We start from the raw sequence: 13,767 nt of genomic DNA, 5'->3' as shown, positions 1-13,767 counted from the left end.
TCATATTAGCATCATGCTAACTTCATGTTAATTCATATTAGCATCATGCTAGCTTCATGCTAATTCATGTTAGCATCATGCTAGCTTCATGCTAATTCATGTTAGCATCATGCTAGCTTCATGCTAGCTTCATGCTAATTCATGTTAGCATCATGCTAGCTTCATGCTAATTCATATTAGCATCATGCTAGCTTCATGCTAATTCATATTAGCATCATGCTAGCTTCATGCTAATTCATATTAGCATCATGCTAGCTTCATGCTAATTCATGTTAGCATCATGCTAGCTTCATGCTAATTCATGTTAGCATCATGCTAGCTTCATGCTAATTCATATTAGCATCATTCTAGCTTCATGCTAATTCATGTTAGCATCATGCTAGCTTCATGCTAATTCATGTTAGCATCATGTTAGCTTCATGCTAATTCATGTTAGCATCATGTTAGCTTCATGCTAATTCATGTTAGCTTCATGCTAATTCATGTTAGCATCATGCTAGCTTCATGCTAATTCATGTTAGCATCATGCTAGCTTCATGCTAATTCATGTTAGCATCATGTTAGCTTCATGCTAATTCATGTTAGCATCATGCTAGCTTCATGCTATTTCATGTTAGCATCATGCTATCTTCATGCTAATCATGCTAACTTGATGCTAGCTTCTTGTTAATCATGTTAGCTTCATGCTAGCTTCAGGCTAATCATGTTAGCTTCATGCTAAATCAGGCTAGCTTCATACTTAAACATACTAACAGCCAGATAGCCTACTAAACTATACATCTGTCAAACCTTTTTAAACGTACAGGCTACGCTTTGTCAAGCCAACATAAAGTTTGTCAACAAACTTTTCTATCTAGTTATGTTGGCTTGACAAAGCCAACATACTGTTCTTCGATCTAAGCTTATTATTATTATTTTTCTTCTGATCCCCAAAATTTCTGACTGTAACTCCTCCTAGAGCTTTCAAGCTAGATTCACCAAACTTTCCAAAAGTCTTCAGACTGGTCTGACTTAGCGTGCTATGACTTTTCTAACTGATGGAACCTACCGAATTCCTAAACGGGGCGCTCAAACACCCCAAATTTTCCATTGACTTAACATTGCGACAAACTTTGACGGGTCATAGCTGCAAGCGAGAAATTTGTAGAAACTTGTGAGTTACCACATTTGAAGAGGCTGGCAGGCTGTGTAAGAACATACATCACATTGGGGTGTAAGTTTCACCCCTGGGGTGTAAGAGGCACCCAAATTTCCCCATTGACTTAAAATGGGGCAGGAAACATGCCCATATAAGGGAATAAAAGCGTCCCAGATGGAATATCTTCACTTTAGAGTGTCGTAGAGATATGGGTGTAGGCTCATTCTACTCAGGCATCCAATCAGTCTCTCAGGTTCATCCCATAGCTATTAAGCCACGCCCCTAGCAACCATTTTTGGGCACCCTAGCAACATATCTCATAGACTGCCATTATAAAATGCCCAGATGGATATCTTTGCAGCACAGTGTCACAGAGACATGGGGATGGGCTCATTTTACTCAGGCATCCAATCAGTCTCTGAGGATTCTTATTGAGGTATTAAGCCACACCCCTAGCAACCAAATATGAGCACCCTAGCAACATAATAAACAAAGCCTTATATCTCTCTATCCGAAAATCATAGAGACATGGGGGTTGGGTCTTTTGGTCATGTTAGCCTTATGCTAGCTTCATGCTAAGTCATACTAGCTTCATGCTAGTTTCATGCTAGCTTTATGCTAATTTCATAATAAATCTTGTTAACTTCATGCTAAATCATGTTAGCATCATGTTAGCTTCATGCTAATTCATGTTAGCATCATGTTAGCTTTATGTTAATTCATGTTAGCATCATGCTAGCTTCATGCTAATTCATGTTAGCATCATGCTAACTTCATGCTTATTCATGTTAGCATCATGTTATCTTCATGCTAATTCATGTTAGCATCATGCTAGCTTAATGCTAATTCATGTTAGCATCATGTTAACATCATGCTAGCTTCATGCTAATTCATGTTAGCATCATGCTAGCTTAATGCTAATTCATGTTAGCATAGTGTTAACATCATGCTAGCTTCATGTTAATTCATGTTAGCATCATGCTAGCTTCATGCAAATTCATGTTAGCATCATGCTAGCTTCATGCTAATTCATGTTAGCATCATGCTAGCTTCATGTTAACATCATGCTAACATCATGCTAATTCATGTTAGCATCATGTTAGCTTCATGATAATTCATGTTAGCATCATGCTAGCTTCATGCTAATTCATGTTAGCATCATGCTAGCTTCATGCTAATTCATGTTAACATCATGCTGGCTTTATGCTAATTTATGTTAGCATCATGTTAGCTTCATGCTATTTCATGTTAACATCATGTTAGCTTCATGCTAATTCATGTTAGCTTCATGCTAATTCATGTTAGCATCATGCTAGCTTCATGCTAATTCATGTTAGCTTCATGTTAATTCATGTTAGCATCATGCTAGCTTCATGCTAATTTATGTTAGCATCATGCTAACTTCATGCTAGCATCATGCTAATTCATGTTAGCATCATGCTAATTCATGTTAGCATCATGTTAGCTTCATGCTAATTCATGTTAGCATCATGCTAGCTTCATGCTAATTCATGTTAACATCATGTTAGCTTCATGCTAATTCATGTTAGCATCATGCTAATTCATGCTAAATCATGTTAGCATCATGCTAACTTAGTGCTAAATCCTCCTTACATGCTAACTTTATGTTAAATCATGTTTACGGAAAGTTATAATACAAAACTAAACTTGTTTTAAACTTCTCTCAATCTATTTTAAACGTTCAGGCCAGGCTTTGTCAAGCCAACATAAAGTTTGTCTACAAACTTTTCTATCTAGTTATTATTATTATTTTTCTTCTGAGACTAAATTTCTGCAATTAATGCGGCCTACAGCTTTCAAGCTACATCCACCAAATTTTCCACGGACATTCTGACTAGTCTGAAGAAGTGTGCTATGACTTTTTGAAGGAATCCGACTTACAGAATTCCTAAAACGGGACATTAAAATTCCGAAAGTCCCATTGACTTAACATTGGACAAACTTTGACGGGTCATAGCTGCAAGCGAGAAATTTGTAAAAACTTGTGGGTTACCACATTTGAAGAGGCTGGCAGGCTGTGTAAGAACATACATCACATTGGGGTATAAGTTTCACCCCTGGGGTGTAAGAGGCACCCAAATTTCCCCATTGACTTATAATGGGGCAGGGAACATGCCCATATAAGGGAATAAAAGCGTCCCAGACAGAATATCTTTGCTTTACAGTGTCGTAGAGACATGGGGGTGGGCTCATTTTACTCAGGCATCCAATCAGTCTCTCAGGATCGTCCCATATCTATTAAGCCACACCCCTAGCAACCATTTTTGGGCACCCTAGCAACATATCCCATAGACTGCCATTATAAAATGCCCAGATGGATATCTTTGCAGCACAGTGTCACAGAGACATAGGGCTGGGCTCATTTTACTCAGGCATCCAATCAGTCTCTGAGGATTCTTATCAAGGTATTAAGCCACGCCCCTAGCAACCAAATATGAGCACCCTAGCAACATAATAAACAAAGCCTTATATCTCTGGATCCGAACATCATAGAGACATGGGGGTTGGGTCTTTTGGTCATGTTAGCTTCATGCTAGCTTCAAGCTAAGTCATACTAGCTTCATGCTAGTTTCATGCTAACTTTATGCTAATTTCATAATCAATCTTGCTAACTTCATGCTTATTCATGTTAGCATCATGCTAGCTTCATGCTAATTCATGTTAGCATCATGCTAGCTTCATGTTAATTCATGTTAACATCATGCTAGCTTCATGCTAATTCATGTTAGCATCATGCTAGCTTCATGCTAATTCATGTTAGCATCATGCTAGCTTCATGCTAATTCATGTTAGCATCATGCTAGCTTCATGCTAATTCATGTTAGCATCATGCTAGCTTCATGCTAATTCATGTTAGCATCATGCTAGCTTCATGCTAATTCATGTTAACATCATGCTAGCTTCATGCTAATTCATGTTAGCATCATGCTAGCTTCATGCTAATTCATGTTAGCATCATGCTAGCTTCATGCTAACTTCATGCTAATTCATGTTAGCATCATGCTAGCTTCATGCTAATTCATGTTAGCATCATGCTAGCTTCATGCTAATTCATGTTAGCATCATGCTAGCGTCATGTTAATTCATGTTAGCATCATGCTAACTTCATGCTAATTCATGTTAGCATCATGCTAGCTTCATGCTAATTCATGTTAGCATCATGCTAGCTTCATGTTAATTCATGTTAGCATCATGCTAGCTTCATGCTAATTCATGTTAGCATCATGCTAGCTTCATGCTAATTCATGTTAGCTTAATGCTAGCTTCATGCTATTTCATGTTAGCATCATGCTAGCTTCATGCTAATTCATGTTAGCATCATGCCGGCTTCATGATAATTCATGTTAGCATCATACTAGCTTCATGCTAATTCATGTTAGCATCATGCTAGCTTCATGCTAACTTCATGCTAATTCATGTTAGCATCATGCTAGCTTCATGCTAATTCATGTTAGCATCATGCTAGCTTCATGCTAATTCATGTTAGCATCATGCTAGCTTCATGCTAATTCATGTTGGCATCATGCTAGCTTCATGCTAACTTCATGCTAATTCATGTTAGCATCATGCTAGCTTCATGCTAATCATGCTAACTTGATGCTAGCTTCATGCTAATCATGTTAGCTTCATGCTAGCTTCATGCTAATTCATGTTAGCATCATGCTAGCTTCATGCTATTTCATGTTAGCATCATGCTAGCTTCATGCTAATCATGTTAACTTGATGCTAGCTTCATGCTAATCATGTTAGCTTCATGCTAATCATGTTAGCTTCATGCTAGCTTCAGGCTAATCATGCTAACTTTATGTTAAATCAGGCTAGCTTCATACTTAAACATACTAACAGCCAGATAGCCTACTAAACTAAACTTCTGTCAAACCGTTTTTAACGTTCAGGCCAGGCTTTGTCAAGCCAACATAAAGTTTGTCAACAAACTTTTCTATCTAGTCTACAATTTTTTTTGTTTCAATTTTAACCCTTTTACATTTAATTGAACCATACGGACACAAAATAATTAACGTCACATCATTGACCCAAATGAACATGAACTAAGATGAATAAACGCTGTAGTTTTGTTCATTGTTAGCTAGCGTGTTACCTAATGTTAACAATACAGCATTATTGTAAAGAGGCCAAAATAAGAAAACAGTCTGGGTTGAGTATATATATATATATATATATATGTGTATATATGTATGTATGTATGTATGTATGTATGTATGTGTATATATGTATGTATGTATGTATGTATGTGTGTATGTATGTGTGTATGTGCGTGTGTGTGTGTGTGTATGTGTGTGTGTGTGTGTGTGTGTGTGTGTGCGTATGTATATATGTATGTATATGTATGTATGTATATGTATGTATGTATGTATATGTATGTATGTATGTATATGTATGTATGTATATGTATGTGTATGTATGTATGTATGTATGTATGTATACATACATATACATATACATATATATATATATCTATCTCACCAGAGTCTGTGACAGGTGTACTGCCTCATAGACTACTTTATTACTGCATGTACAACACAAACTGACGTACGAGCCAAAAAATGTTCCTACAGTAATCGACTGCATGCTACAGATGCTGCCGACAGAGATCAAGATGAACCCAGAATATTCCATTTAGGCCTTGTTTTGCTCATCACTACGCCATTTGGTCTTTTTTGATGAGAAACGTTACATTAGAAGCATCATTCAAATCTACAATGTGGTTTAGACAAAACAAGTGATATGTGATGGAAAAAAGGGTTGCAGGATCAGCTGTCATATCAGAGTTATAATGAGGAATGGGGTGGATAGTGTAGAGACAGGATGTCACCTAGAGCACAGTATCACAATCAGGTCTAGAAGACCGAAAGAACCTGAGGGACCAAGAGGAAGGGTTAATATGATCACAAAGATCAATGGCATGACATCATTCAGCTGGCGACCGCTAGCTGTCGTAGTATCTTTTTATGTCTAACAGAAGAAATAATCTCATACAGATTCTGAATAACATGAGGGCGAGGAAATGTTAACGTTTTGACGCGTGTGCAGCAGGCACTTATTTTGACAAAACATGTGATGCACATGGTTCACGTGAGGCAACAAACACATATTTTGAAAACACGAACAACACACAAAAGCAGTCACGAGCCGCCACTGATAATGTCTGTGTCAAGTGTAACTTGTTAGATCATGCCTTAACCTTACATGAATGATAACTGTTATATGAGGATAACAGATGTTGATATTAAACATTCAAAGTAACTTTCCAATAGAGGAAAGGACTACGAGTTTATCTAGAAGAAAACACAGAAACCAGAGACAAAACAAGCAGGCATTGTTTCACACCCACCACGTGAGCGCCTCAGGAGTACACTGAGGCTTTCTTGCTGGAGTGGGACGGGGGGCGACGAACGATGTAAGCGGGGGGCGGCACCCTGATGAAGGCAGGGGGGACGAGAAGTGAAGTCATGAGGTGAGTTGACGTGGTTATGATAGTGCGGGAATAAAGAGAGCGGGGTGGTGTGTCATGAAGTATTAACCCTTAAAAATAGGCTTAGCTAATAACCTTACATTTAATATTTCTATCACCTTAGACAGAGAAAAGCTACGGTCTGTAAATATAATGCTGAAAATTTATGCTTAAATCAACTGATAATGTGCATTATATCTGCAGTGCACAGAAAAAAATTCAATCTGACTAGATCATACCTTCCCGTTTTCCTGGGATTCTCCCATATTTTACCATTCTATACCGCCATCATCAAGTTTAAACAATTTCCCGTATTTCTCCCATATTTTTACTCTTTCTATAAAAAAATATCTCACTGGCCGTATTTGATGTTTACTACATTTACCTCCGGTAAAGCAGGCAGCAGTATAGGTAAGAAATAATTGACGGCGGGCCGCTGAATTATTAGAAAAATAATCCAATCCAATAATCGGGTGTGCATTATTTTTCAATAATTCAATGGCCCGGAGTCAATTATTCCTCTTACTACGGTTACACCTCAAGTCATCGATCACATGATATATTGTGAGTAGGACTATTTCTTCCGCGTCTCATCCAACGGCTCTTTTGCTTGTTCCAAAACGTCATTTTCAAGCTTGGAATGGAGGCTTGAGCCATTGATAGCATTCTAATGCAGTTATTAGAAAGAGAGCGAGAGCGACAGAGACACAGAGAGAGAAAGAAAGAAAGAGCGAGCAAGAGAGAGAGGGCGATCGAGCGAGATTGTGTGAACGAGGCTACCTCTGTGTCTCTCTAAACAGCGCTGTCATTGCCTCGGAAAACCGTCTGTCATGTTGTTTTTGTTAGTCCGTTATTACAGTTAACTATACAAAGTGATATGGAACTGTAATGCGGTCAAAAACTAAGTTCGTCGTGCGTTTCCCAGAAAATAATTGCACCCGCAAATAAAACAAGAAGAAAAGCTTCCCGAGCATTAGCACGCACGTCCGGCTATGTATACAAACTCGCACTTTTGGATGTGCGGGCTGATGCTTGTGGCGGGGTGTGCATTTTTTTTACTTCGCATATATGAAAACACTGCTGATTGTGCTTCACTACTTAACTCAAGATACACTGCAAAAAATGACTTTCTTACTTAGATATTTGTACTAAAAACAAGACAAAAGTACAAAAAAATTCTCAAAAGTGACACGGAACTGCAATGTGGCCAAAAACTACGTTCGTCGTGCGTTTCCAAGAAAATAATCGCACCCGCAAATAAAACAAGAAGAAAAGCTTCCCGAGGACGAGTGGTGGATGACGACAAGCCATGCGCATTAGCACGCACGTCCGGCTACGTACACAAACTCGCACTTTTGGATGTGCGGGCTGATGCTTGTAATTATTTTCTGGGAAACGCATGACGAACGTAGTTTTTGACCACATTACAGTTCCATATCACTTTTAAGAATTTTTTTGTACTTTTGTCTAGTTTTTAGACAAAAAAATATTTTTACTCACTTTAAGCATTTTTCTTGAATTAAGTGTTATTAAAGTAAACTTATTTCAAGATTTTTTTCTAATCGCATTGACAGATTTTTTTTGCTTGTTTTAAGCACAAATTCACTAGTTTTTTTGTTAGGGTTCTGGAAACTTCCCCACTTTTACTCCTGTTTTATTCTTTTTCACACATTTTTTATTAAAATCACATTTATTTTCTTTAATTGTTATTTTAAAATCTCAAATATCTTTGTTTAATTGTGTGTCTCTTATTTATTTATATTATTATTATTTATTTATATTATTATTATTTATTTATTATTTATTACACATTACATATTTTTTGTCTTATATATTGTTTTTCATTTCTATGTAAAGCACTTTGAATGACCTCTGTGTATGAAATGTGCTATACAAATAAACTTTCAAATCCCAATGTTGACAGGTATGGATGGACTAGATGTTAAAAACTGAGCATGAACAACTTTTCCAGTTTCTTCCACAAGGTGACGCTTCTCAAAATTTGAGCAAACATTGCACAAGCTACTTTCAAGCTTGGATATTACATGAAGAGGATTGAAGTGCTGACAAATACATCTTTAAGTATATTTGAAACCATGTACACTTGCATGAGATGATATATCAGTAGCTACCTAATAAAAGCTGTTTTATTTCATATGGAGTAAAAGTGCAGTGCGTGCGATTACAGCAATAAACAGTTAAGAAGATACAGTTTAAGTACGTTGTAAGTTTGTTTGTTCTTACCAGCTGGATCTTATTGCTTCAATATCGCTCATCAAATTCTGTGCAAGGCATATTCCAAATATCTGTGAAAATACATTTGATGATTTTTAATGAAAGAAACAAAAATTGGCTAAATTATAGGAGTTACATCAGATCAGGGTCATCTCACCTGAAGCAGTGCTATTCCTACAAAGATCCCAGCTACTACTGTCAGATTATTCTGTAGCCATTTCTCAAACTGTTGCTTACAGCCTTTAACATTAATGTACTGCTTTCGCACAGCTTCCATCTGAGGAACAAATGTTTAATATCAGGACAGATTGGATTTATTTCGTATGTATATGAAAGGGTATAAATAAAAATACATTATTGGTGTATATCTCATTTAACATTGCCTTTAATCACTTCCCAAAAACATATTTTTAAATCAGGTTTTGGTTGAAAGTTTTAAAGTGATAGTTCACCCTAAAATGAAAATTCTGTCTTCATTTACTTACCCTCATGTTGTTACAAACAAGTATTTATTTCTTTGTTAAACACAAAGGAAGATATTTATTCACAAAATGATTTTAAAAAATCCAAGCCGAAGAACAGACATTTAATCTGGAAAGGCAAGTTATTCAACTTAACAGTAACACAGAACAGCAGGGTGAATAAAGTACGTGTCTATACATGTTAAAGTAACATAAACAGCTATACACAATAGCAGGCTGAACAGGCTAAATTAACACAAGCCAAATCAAGTTCAAAAAGGTCCCAAAGTCATTCCACATCACTGAATCCACTGAGTTATATACATAAATAAAGGATTAGCATAGAGCGGACTCTCACGGCTGTAGACGGTAAAGGTTTCTCTTGGTTCATATGAAATAATTTTGACGTATAAGTCGCACCTGACTATAAGTTCCAGGACCCGCCAAACTATGAAAAAGTGTGACTCATAGTCCGGAAAATATGGTAAATATGGTTGTACGAATTGACCGCCTCATAAAATATGCAGAAATTGCCATGAGACTGAGTTGAAAAATCCTACCGACTATTATAGGGCTGCAAGTCGATTAATCACGTCTAATCGTTTGCAGAAAATAAGTTTTGGTGTACATAAATGTGTGTGAACTGTGTATAATAATTCTGTATATATAAATACACACCCATGCATGTATAATTTTAAGAAAATAAAATATCAATAAAAAATATTTCTCAAATATATACACTTGCATCTGCGTGCACTTAAAAATACATAATAATAATAATAATAATAATAATAATAATTATTATTATTATTATTATTATTATTATACACAATAAACACACACATGAGATGCAAAAAAAACTTTTATTCTGCAAATTATCAATCATGTTGCAGCCCTATTTGTCAATGAAACCAGTGTAGACTAACTTCTGAGTTGGACTACAAAAACACGTCATTCCTTGAACAATCGTCGTAATGAATAATCTGATTTGAGCTTTGTAACATTACATAAAAAAGTTAATATGATAAATTATATATGCAGTACATTTTCTTGGTAGATTTATGACTGGTTGTTATTCAGTTTATATGCACACTAAAAAATACGGGGTTGTTTTTAACCCAGGGTTGGGTAACTATAGGACAGAACACATTTCTGGGTTAAAATGACCCAAATAATGAGTTGTTTTAACCCAACTATTGGGTTGTTTCAACATGGTTGATTAACAATAACCCAGCAGTTGGGTTAAAACAACCCATTTTTTGGGTCATTTTAACCCAGAAATGTGTTCTGTCCTATAGTTACCCAGCCCTGGGTTAAATATTTTTTAGAGTGTGACTGAATGTTTGTCATATTTAATTTATTTTTTAGGTGTATTCATAAACGGCATATACACCCTATCTTGGCAGATATTCTCATTTTCCTAATTTTTTAAAATGACAGAGGTAAGAAATAATGAGATGGGTAAATGTGACTCACAGTTTCGTTCCGAACGTCATAACCACACTGTGTGTTGATAATTCCCTGAAAAACATGTGATTTATGCAAAATTAATAGAAGGCAACATTGACACACATCCTAAAGGAAACATGTTGACAGTAAAGAAAAAATTACAGTATTGGTGAAAAGCTGTCAAGAGAGCGCAAACTGAGAGTGTGTTAGTTCATTTTTATAAGCCTTTTCTATTAAAAACTATTGTGTTCCAAAAATACTTAAAGGAACAGAGTGTAGGATTGTGGCCAAAATTGGTATTGCAATCACAAAACTTGTGGCTAAAACTGGTACTGCAATCACACAACTGGTGGCCAATACACAAAATGACAACATAAACATCAGTTGAGGGCTGCAACTCCACTTTTTAAATGACAATATCCTGGTCGGACCACTGTTGTCAGTGATATAAGTATTTGAAATTAAAATGATTTCTTAATGTCTAGTGATATATCAGGGCCATTTTATGATTAATTTATATCAATTTCTTACATACTGTTCCTTTAAATAGCTTTTCTTTTTTATAAACAACCACATTTTTTATACAGTTTTTTAGATGGCGTACTGTAGTCGGCAACAGGCGTTTCTCCTTTATGCTATAATGATGAATTACTTCATTCATTAAAGAATCCATAATTTAAGTGCTGAATCAGATGTTGATTTATTAAGAAGCAATCGCTCACAAAATGCCATAATTCCTCTTTGCTGTAGATGTTGTCTGGTTGTTTGTCTATTGTCTGTCTAATGTTATTTTTACTCTGTGCACGTAGGCCAGATCCTGTTTTATATTCTCTCTTTTAGTTGCTCTTGTTTCCTCAAGACCCACTTTCCTCTCTTGCTTTCAGTGTCACCTTTAAATCATGAAAATTATGCCAAGAAAACCAAAGCTTTATTTTTTGTCCTTTAAGGGATAGTTTACCCAAAAATTTATTCTGATGAACACAACAGAAGTTATTTTTAAGAATGTTTGTAATCAAAATGTTCAGAGGCCCCATTGACATCCATTGTAAAAATGCTATGAAAGTCAATAGGGCTCCTGATCGGTTTGGTTAATGATTACAGAATCTCCATTTATTCTGGTGAACTATCCCTTTAAGGGCTTGGAAGTGAGAAAACAAGTATCATAAAGCACCATACTTTAAAGCAGTGGTTCTCAAACTGGGGTCCGGGGCCCCCAGGGGGGCCGCGAGATGGTGGCAGGGGGCCCCAGTTTTATGACATTTTATAAAATACATTCATTTATCATGAATTCTGTGTAATTAAACCTAAAAAAAAATAAGGCTACTAACCAACAGCACTACTTTGTATAACTTAATATGTTTTGTTTAATTAAAATGTAAAATTTTAGAGCAGTTTTTGTCATAAATTTTCTTTGGGGAGGCCATGAAGGAATGCACCGTACACAAGGGGGGCTGCACGCGGAAAAAGTTTGAGAACCACTGCTTTAAAGCATACTATGGTACAAGTGAACAAGTGAAAAACATGACATTAAAATAAAATGGTCAATGTGGTAGAAACCTTTTTAGAAAAGGTAGAAAAGTATTTTACCGTTGAATTATCTAGGCAACAGGAGAAGGGCACGCCACATTTTTCTCGGCTGTGGTTTTCTTTTGTGCAGTTGAAGTAGATGTTCTGGTCCCAGTCATCTGGTCCAAACACACCACAGCATGCCCACTTTGAATAAAACAAAGAATCAGGGCTTAAATCAGCATTTTAAATTGATTAATACCGCATTGTTTTATTACAATTGAACATTCTCATAAATGAATATTTTTAACACCTAATCAACACCTGTGGTCGAGTGCCCTTGTTTTAGAGTAGGTGGGACAGGGCAATATGTAGAGAAGGCCGGTCACTGCTGTTCCGATATAATCCACTCAGGACAATTAGACAACACTGGGAAGCGTACACGTTTCGGCGGTAGCAGGGGATGCTGCGGAAGCCGCATTCCATTAACTTTCTTAGGTGGCAATTCTGACATGGAATAAACGCCAGGTCTTTGCTGCATATCGAGTAGGGGTGTAACAAAACATTAATATGAATCGATGCCTCGCAGGGCTCAAAATTAACTATTTTATTTGGTAGCACTGGTGCTCCCAACTTTAGAGTAAGGAGCACCAGCAAAAATTTAGGCGCATCCATCAAAAAATTTAAAAGCACCACAACTACAATGTAAATGTTAATAGATTTATTTTATTAAAAATAAAACACCACCACCGGGCTTTACACGTCCTATGGCCAGCATTTAAAAGTTGGTCTTCTATTTTATTTTATTTAATTTTTTGCTGCATAAATTCCTAAATTAATACCCAAATGCTGATGAAATAGTATTGCAGCAATAATAATTTAACAATTACAGGTAACATGATTAAGATTACATAGAAAATCTAGCAAACACGTAAAACACTGATTAATTGTGACATTACAAAAGTGACCCTAATATAGAAGGCTAATATATATTGGTATTGATAACTGCATTACCAGGATGCTTTTACTACTAAATAGGCAATGTTTTCAAAAATACAACAAAAACATACCATCAGCATTGTCGTATTCCACAGCAACATGGACGTTTGTCGAATGTCCATTCACCAGCGCATGCGCAAATACACCATCAAACACACTTTGACAGACAGCTCGGTGTCTCCGTCAATAATAAACACATTTGTCATGACACGTCTTGTATTTTTGGCACTTTCGCCATGTTTAAGCAAGGTACGTCTGGCTCTTAAAATGTTTTGATTCCGCCATTAACACCGTTTTACAGGATTTACAGTAAACACAGTAAGTTACATTTTCATAACGGAGACCCTCGAAATCTTTAAGCCACTCTCTCTGAAAGGTTTAACGTCAACTCGTATTTTCCGGTGGTGGAGTTACATTTGAATTCGGATCGTCGTCAAAAAATACAGTAATAACCTTGGCTGTAATCGGCTCGCTCTCGTCATGCT

The 13,767-nt window shown here is 36.4% G+C and overlaps 1 protein-coding gene across 3 annotated transcripts in view; it reads right to left on the bottom strand.

Moving 5' to 3' along the window:
• Positions 1-13,767, bottom strand: part of tspan5a (tetraspanin 5a) — a 51,077-nt gene that overhangs the window by 23,270 nt on the left and 14,040 nt on the right. The window contains exons 5-9 of one of the 3 annotated variants that reach the window (XM_055212751.2): positions 12,365-12,490; positions 10,805-10,849; positions 9,025-9,144; positions 8,877-8,938; positions 6,513-6,597 (exon numbers count right to left, since the gene is read on the bottom strand). In XM_055212751.2, coding sequence (XP_055068726.2) covers positions 6,525-6,597; positions 8,877-8,938; positions 9,025-9,144; positions 10,805-10,849; positions 12,365-12,490 — 426 coding nt within the window. In that variant the 3' untranslated portion in view covers positions 6,513-6,524. Of the gene's footprint in view, positions 1-5,993; positions 6,037-6,512; positions 6,598-8,876; positions 8,939-9,024; positions 9,145-10,804; positions 10,850-12,364; positions 12,491-13,767 lie in introns of all 3 variants that reach the window. The other 2 variants (XM_055212759.2, XM_055212768.2) reach the window with 2 other exon arrangements.

The sequence above is a fragment of the Misgurnus anguillicaudatus genome, chromosome 21 (assembly GCF_027580225.2).
Source record: "Misgurnus anguillicaudatus chromosome 21, ASM2758022v2, whole genome shotgun sequence".
Classification (NCBI taxonomy): domain Eukaryota; kingdom Metazoa; phylum Chordata; class Actinopteri; order Cypriniformes; family Cobitidae; genus Misgurnus; species Misgurnus anguillicaudatus.
The sequence above is the reverse complement of the archived record's forward strand: the minus strand, read 5'-3'. Positions and strand labels throughout refer to the sequence as shown.